This window comes from Lissotriton vulgaris, chromosome 1_1, assembly GCF_964263255.1.
Source record: "Lissotriton vulgaris chromosome 1_1, aLisVul1.2, whole genome shotgun sequence".
NCBI classification, from domain to species: Eukaryota; Metazoa; Chordata; class Amphibia; order Caudata; family Salamandridae; genus Lissotriton; species Lissotriton vulgaris.
Window position 1 is genome coordinate 1,687,364,391 of NC_141685.1, and position 7,561 is coordinate 1,687,371,951.

Consider the following 7,561-nt stretch of genomic DNA (forward strand, 5'->3'; position numbering starts at 1 on the left):
GACACAATCTTCGAAAGGAATGCACAGAGCTGAAACGCGTCCAGAAGGAAGCAGGGGCTGAGCACCAGCAGTGAAACAGGAGGACACAGGCACCAGGCAGAAGCATCCAGCAGACAGAGGGCTGCAGAAGGAGCAGCCATAGACCGAGAAGCACCGCCGATGGAACCAGGAGGGTGCTGCCAGGACCCACCAAAGCAAGCCAAAGGCAATCACAGGAAACAGCAGAGCCCACAAACACAAGGCCAAAAGGCCCGCCAGGGCAACCCCAGAGAAGCAAGCGGAGCGCAGCAGCAGCAGGGGAACTCAAGGACAATGCCAAGAAATGGCAAGAAAACCATAGAAGCCAGGAACAGCACAAAGAGAGCTCCAGAGCCACCCAGCATGGAAGAGGCAAGCAGCCGGAGACAGCACCAGCCAGCCAGCCTACACAAAGCAACCCAAAGGCAGAGGATAGGCCACACACTCACAAACAACAGCATCCCCAAGCCATGCGAAGCCCCAGGCCGCACAGGACCCAAACCAGGAGCACACACGGGGAGCAGCAGGGGCAAGGACAGAGGCCATGGAACGGAACCACACAGGCCACAGGACCAACTGCCAGGACCTGCAAGAGGAGCAGCACACCGACCCCAAAACATACTGCCGTACAGACGGGAAAATAAGCACGGAAAGGAGAACAGCACAGCTGTAAAGGAGGCTGCACGAGGGAAAGATGCAGCACAGTGCATTTCATCCCCTGTAATAACAGCGAGGCAAGCCACACAGTACGTGGCAAAGACTGATATATAGCGGAAACTTGACCCAAAGGCATCGGGATCAGAGTGCGTCACAGAGCACCAGGCATGACACAAGTAAACCACCAGAGAGGAACCAGGCGCAAACCGCTGGAACCAGGAGAGGAAGCGATCAGCCAGACCAGAGGATGATGCCCCGACTCCGTGACACGAACCCAGATCCAGAGCTCCAGAGACAGCAGCTGGCCACACAGACCGCTGCAGCCGTTGAGCCACAACCTCACCCCTGGAACAGCGGAGCAAAGTAGTAGCAACCTGGACCCCTGCAAGAGCAAAGGGCCGAAGGCCGAAGGACCAGGCAGCAGGGCACCTAGAGCAGAAAACACGCATATCCAGGGAGAAGAAAACACAGCAGCAGTGGGGGCCACCACCAGGAACAAGGCTCCCACTCAGGGCTTTAAGGGGGCCGGGTCTCAAGGGGTCTGAGCACCGGCAGTTTTTTAAAGGGGGCCTCGAAACGGGTCTCTAGCGGGCTCTGTTTTGAGCCCTGGCACAGGTTCTCAGTTTTTTTTACCGGACTGCAGTGACAGCAGTTTGCTGTCACTGCAGTCAGGACAAAAGTGCCAGGGCACAAAACAGCCAGATAGAGACCCGTGATGGAGCTCAGCAACCTACCCCTCCACAGAATGCCCCAATGACCTCCATGACCTCACCCCCGCTACCAACAGTCCCAGGCCTGCAGCAAAACCACCCCATCACCTTAGGACAGCGCCACTCGAAAGTCGCCTACGCCTTTCGACCCCCCCTAGGACTCCTGCCTCCTGGGATACCTGAGCACTCCCAAAGCCCCATCCAACGCCTCTTTCAGCTGGACTATATACAGCTCCATGCCATACCTGGACAGGTGAACCCCATCCTCCCGGAAAAAATAGATTGCACCATAGCGCAACTCCGGGTGCTCCATTCTCCCCACCCCCGCCCTGGCACAGAAATCCCGCATCTCCCGATTGATCTTCCTCCGTGCCCTGTCAATGGCTCCTGGGCACTCAGCCCCCATCCACACCCGCCTGGGGATAAACTCAGACCAGATGATATGGCAGCCCGCCCACTGCTTCTTGATTTCCCTCAGGTCCCGCTTCATTTGTTTGAGTAGCGCCAAACCCTTGCACTGCACTAAATCGTTCTCACCCAGATGAATCACTACCACATTCGGGCAAACCCCCCCTCTCACCATTGAGTTCAACAAGGGCAACAACTCATGCCACCGCCTACCCCCTTTTCCCCTCCAATGACACCTGTACAACCCCGCATCCAATCCCAAATTGAGTGTCCGATGCCTGTCCCACTCCGCTTGTTCTGCCCTTTTGACGAATGAATGTCCCACAATATATAAATTCAGAACAGCCACTGCCGGCCCCGCCACAGCACCTGCAAAGACACACATATCAAAATCGGGCATCACTGTGACAACAACCCTTCCGCCTCCCTCAACCGCACATACGTCTTGTAACAATCAGACTTCCACTGACCCACCCTCTGTATCTCCTCCTTACCCCAACCCCTCCGTGCCGCCTCCGTCGCCGCCCCGATCCGAAAAGAATGCGTCCCGAAAGCCAGGGGATCCTCACCCATGTACCGCAGGGCGCGCCGCAGGACCCACAAAGCCTGAGACGCCGTCACTCCGTCCACCCCGCTCCGACCAAAAACCTCCCCTTGCTTCGCGCCACCGTCCCCCATCAACCGCCTACCCCACGCCGCCGGGCACACCCCCTCCCGGCCGCCCGGTCCCAGTACCACCCAAGTTCCAACCCCCCGCTGGTCCGTCTTTGAGCGTCGCAAACGCACCGCCACCTCCTGGGCTCGCACTTCCACATCCCCCCACAACACCCCCGCCTCCCCCTCCCGCCCAGCAACTCCGACACTCGCAACGCCCCGAAGAAAAGCCATGACATCAAGGTAGAAAAACGTAACAGCTCGCCTTCATCCCTGCACACCCCCGGGAGCGCGCCGATTACTCCTTCCAGTAATTCAACCGTGATGGGACGGCACAGCCGCACCTTCGCACCTTTCTCTCTTGCCCATCCCTCCAGCAACCGCGTCCCCAGTTCTCCCGTCGACGGGGGGTACCCCCACCACATCTTGCCCATGAAAGCCACCGCCGACAACTTGCCCGCGATCGACACCCGCGACAAACCTTTATCCATGAGCGCCAGCATGAACCTTACCACCTGATCCTCGCGCCGCCACCGGTCCCCTTGCCGCACCGCACCTGACTGCAGGAATTCCTCCCAAGCTAGCTCGTAAGCCTTCCATGTAGACACCGCCACCGACGCCTTCACCAACTGAAAGACCCGGCCTCGCCCACCGACCACAGATCCTCCGGCACCGGCGTCCTGACTTCCTCCGCTGTCGTGGCTAGCCCATGGAACCTCTCCCACTGTGAACGAGACAAAGCATCGGCAATGTCATTGTCCACACCCGGGACGTGGGGCCTGTGACAGGATGTCATTCTCGATGCAACGCAACACAAACATCCTCATCAATTTCAGCACCTGCGGGTCCCTGGCCGACTGCCTGTTCACCACCTGCGCGACTGCCATGTTGTCCACTCGAAACAGCACGCGTTTATGCGCCAACGCCCCTGCCCACACCGAAACTGCCACCACCAACGGGAACGACTCCAAGAACGCAATGCTCCTCCCTCCCGCCTGCCACTGCTCCGGCCACTGTTCTGTGCACCACTTTCCGTCCCAGTACAGACCGAAGCCGCCGCCGCCCGCCGCATCCGAGTACATGGTGACGTCCCACTCCCAATCCTCCGCCGGCGCCATAGGCACACCATTGAACCGCTCCAAGAACGCCCGCCACATACGCAGATCTTCCTTCATTCCCGCGGAAAGGCGCACATGGTGATGAGGCAACGGCAACCCGGACAACGCCAAACCCAAACGCCGGCAGAACGTTCGGCCCGCCCGCACCACGCGGCAGGCAAAATTCAAATGGCCCAACAAAACCTGCACCTCCCGGACCGTCACTTTCCTCCTCGACAACATTCCATCCACCAAAGCCAGCATTGCAGACCTCTTGTCATCCGGTAGGCGTGCTTCCATGGAGACCGAGTCGCGCTCGATACCGAGAAAGGACAACACTGTACTGGGACCGCACGTCTTCTCTGGCGCCAGGGGGACCCCAAAGTCCCCCATCAACCCGGCCAAACCATCCAGCTGCCGCTGACAGTCCTCCGCACCGGGCCGCCCCACCAGCAAAAAGTAATCCAGATAGTGCGTCACTGACTCCGAGCCTGTGCGCCTGGAAAAAAGCCACTGTAGGAATGAGCTGAAACGCTCAAACAGCGCGCCGGAAATGGAGCACCCCATAGGCAGCGCCTTATCCACAAAGATGAGACCTTGGAACTGGATCCCCAGTAACTGGTGATCCACCGGGTGTACCGGAAGAAGCCGGAAAGCCGACTTGATATCACATTTCGCCATCAGTTCGCCCCGACCCGCCGCCGCGCCACGTCAACCGTCGAGTAGGTCACCGACGCCAAATCCGCCGCAATGTAGGCATTTACTGACTCCCCCTCCGGCCAAGACAAGTGCTGTATCCGTCGGAACTGCCCCTCCTCCTTCTTGGGCACCACCCCGATGGGGGAAATAATCAAACCCGGCAACGGCGGTGCTGAGAAGGGGCCCGCCATTCTACCTTCCCTGACCTCTTTGAACAGCTTCTCGCGCACGATGCCTTTGTGCGCGTTCACCGACTTCAGATTGTCCGCCCAGCAAGCAATCCGGGGGCCCTCGTACCCCAGCCTGAATCCCTCCCGGAAACCCCGACGCAACACTGCAGCATCCTCCGCCCGCGGATATGCCGCCAACCAGGGCTCCATCCGCTCGATCCTAACCGGCGTACGAGCCTTTGCCCAGGGCCCCGGCTCCCCCCCCTCTGCCCCCTCCCCGTCCCCCGCCCGGTCCCACTCTGGCTGGGGCCCCTTCCTGTGCGGGCTGCGGGCCCCCGGGCCACCAGCAACGCAGCACTGGATGCTTCCGTCCGCATGACGAGTACTCATGCCGGAATCGGCACGCCGCCCTCCCGCAGGCCACTCTATTGAAATCCCAGCAGGCCCCGACTGCGGCCTGACTGCCAGAGTCTCCCTGACCCACCCCCCCATGGGTGGGGCGGGCCGCAAAGGGGGGCCACACCAGCGGTAAACCACTCGCCGTGTAAATGGTGCGGCCAAACTTAGCCCCTCCCATCGTTTGCTGGTACAAATCCGAATCCAGCTCCCCCCATTGCGCTTCCGGGTCCGCCGCCATGCGCGCCCGGAACTCCTCGTCGTAGTGGGACCACGCGTACCCGCCGTAGGTCACCTCTGCCCTCCGCACTACGTCCATGTATTTGAACAACGCGACGCACCTGTCTGGGAACTTCTCGCAATACACGCTCGCATAGATGAGGAAAGCCGCCGACCAGTTGTCTAACGTCAGGGGAACCTTTGGGCGCCTAGCTAACTCCTGCTCCTCCTCCTTCGACCCTTCCTTGGACGTCAGTTCCCTGTGCAGGAGCTTCAGGATGTCAACGTATTCCCCTTTCCATATCTTTTCTTTCGTTGCTGCCGAAAGGTGGGCCCCCTGCGGCTTGGTAAGCCCCATGTACGGTAATTTCCGCACTGGCACCACACAACTCTCCTTTCCCCCCCCTGCCGTCTCCTTCCCCCCTGCCTCCGGCGACCCGCCGCCCGCGCTCGGCCCCCCTCCGTCCTGCGCCACTCCGTCCGTGGCTACGCCCGCGTCCTGCATGTACCGGCCCTGCACTAGCCGCCACCCATCCTCCCCGTCACCCCCCTTCCCCACACAACACCGCTTGCTACCTCCCGCGCCACCATCCGTCTTACCTGGCGTCAAGGTCGGCGTCCTTGCTGGATCCCGCCGCCTAACCAGTTGAGCTGAGGGGGCCGTCACCCTTGGCGCTTCTTGCCTTGCTGGCACCTGCAATACACTGTCAACAACATTACAAGCCCCCCCGTCCTCCCGAAGCTCTCCTTCCTCCTCCGACTCTCCAGCAGCCGGCTCCACACCACCCCGGCCCCCCACATGGGGTTCCAGCCGGCTCAAACCCGCTCTTTCCCGACACACCCGCATCAAGTCCATCAGATCCACACTCGCCCTTCCATCCTCCGCACACGCATTCAGCGTAGAAATATTCACATCCATCCTCGCTCCCCTGCCCCCGGCGGCCGTAAAGACCCTTCGGGGAGGGGCCAGCGGAGACGCATCCCGCCTCCATTCGACATGGTCATGACGTAGGTCCCTCGCTGGAGCTCGGCCGTCCGCACCAAACAGAGCCGGCCCATCCACTCGGTGGGTGGGAGCCGCATGCTGCTCCCCCGAGCGCCTCGCAAACAGCTCCTGCCAAGGAAAAAAGGTGGAGTCCAGCATGCCAGGGTAAAAACCGCTCCCGTCAACCCCCCACGTGCTGCCCCCCGCCCCACCCCCCCACCCCATAACCGCTCACCTCCCCCAACCGGCCGAGTGGCCTCCGCACCGCGATGGGATCCCTACGCCCCCCAGGTCCCAACCCCCCTGCCCGCTCCACCCCCCCGGCCCACCCCACCCCCCGAAACCCCAACTCGGCCCGCGCCGCCCCCGTGCCCACAACCCCATCCACCCCCCCAAGCCGCACCACTGTCGCCCTCCTGTTCCCCGCAAAGCACCCCCCGCCTGCCACTGCCCCCGCCCCCACACTGTCCCCCTCCACCCCACCCCTACCCCCACCGACCCACTCCACCATCCCCGACCCACCCCTCCCGCCGGTCACACCGCCACCTCCGCACCCCGCCCCCAACGCCGCAGGCCCGCCGCGGCCCTCCGCGGCCCTCCGCCACAGCCGCAGCGGCGCCATCGGCAGCGCGCCGCTGTGGCCTTACCTTGAGGCCGGGCCGCAATACGTCCAAGCGGCCCGCCTCACAAAGCAGCCTGAGAGCCTCTGCCACACGCGGATCATTCCCCTCCGCCATCACGCCAAAACACCTGTCCACCGACGCCACAACACGCTCCCCAAGCTTCCCAATACCACCTCAGCACTCGCCTCAGTGAACTCGCGTAGCGCCGACCAACTGCCTCAAAAGCACGCCCAAACTACTACGACCGCCCCAACTGACACAAAAACGTCTGCACCCTGGCTGCTGTGTCACCGCACCACAAAGTGTGCGTGGTGACACAAAATGGCTGGTTAAGTAAGCACCAGCCCAAAAAGAAGCCCAAAACCGCCCAACCAGCCCAAATACGCCGGCTACGGCGAGACCCTGTTGCCAATCTTCCTCCCCCCCTCCCCTGGTGCCCCAAACTTCCCCGGGGGGCGAGCCTCCCTCCGGTCGGCCACCCCCCCCCAAATCCCCATTATAATAATCGAAGCACTGCACTAATGCAACAACCAGCTCCGCACCAAGGACGGTGTCATATGTATACACGACCGAGCTCTGTCACGCACTGTCACGCACTTGCCCTACAAGAAGTAATTGTCCAGGGAAGCGTCTGGAGAGCAGTGGGGTGGGGGACAGAGGGAATGAGCAAGAGCGAGTAGTGTAAGAGAAGGAGTAAAGTGTGAGGGAGAGCGCTGTGAGGGGAATAACGGCAGGAGAGGGGCTGGACAGACAGAAGGGGAGAGGAGGAGGGCCACAGCAAGTGTGGCGGAGAGGGAGGGAGAAGACCATAAGAAACAGGGGCAATCGTGAGGGGAGAGCCACCGAAGGACTGAGTGATATGCTGAGAGACTGTGAGTGACACTCTGGGACTGAGGGACTGTGGGAGAGGAGCTGGACAGACAGA

The 7,561-nt window shown here is 61.4% G+C and overlaps 1 protein-coding gene across 1 annotated transcript; it reads right to left on the bottom strand.

Annotated features, from left to right (window-relative positions):
• Positions 1-1,539: 1,539 nt before the first annotated feature.
• Positions 1,540-6,172, bottom strand: LOC147751059 (uncharacterized). The gene is made up of 2 exons (XM_086937687.1): positions 5,629-6,172; positions 1,540-2,162 (listed from the first exon to the last, which is right to left on the bottom strand). Exons 1-2 carry the CDS (start codon positions 6,170-6,172, stop codon positions 1,540-1,542), a joined length of 1,167 nt encoding a protein of 388 aa, XP_086793813.1.
• Between the last annotated feature and the right edge of the window lie 1,389 nt (positions 6,173-7,561).

What these genes read in the sequence shown, in the direction of transcription:
- LOC147751059 (XM_086937687.1), bottom strand. Translation starts at nt 6,172, where the DNA reads ATGCTGGACTCCACCTTTTTTCCTTGGCAGGAGCTGTTTGCGAGGCGC. An exon ending in GACGCCGACCTTGACGCCAG is followed by an intron (nt 2,163 to 5,628) that starts GTAAGACGGATG and finishes GTGTCTTTGCAG; the next exon opens with GTGCTGTGGCGGGGCCGGCA.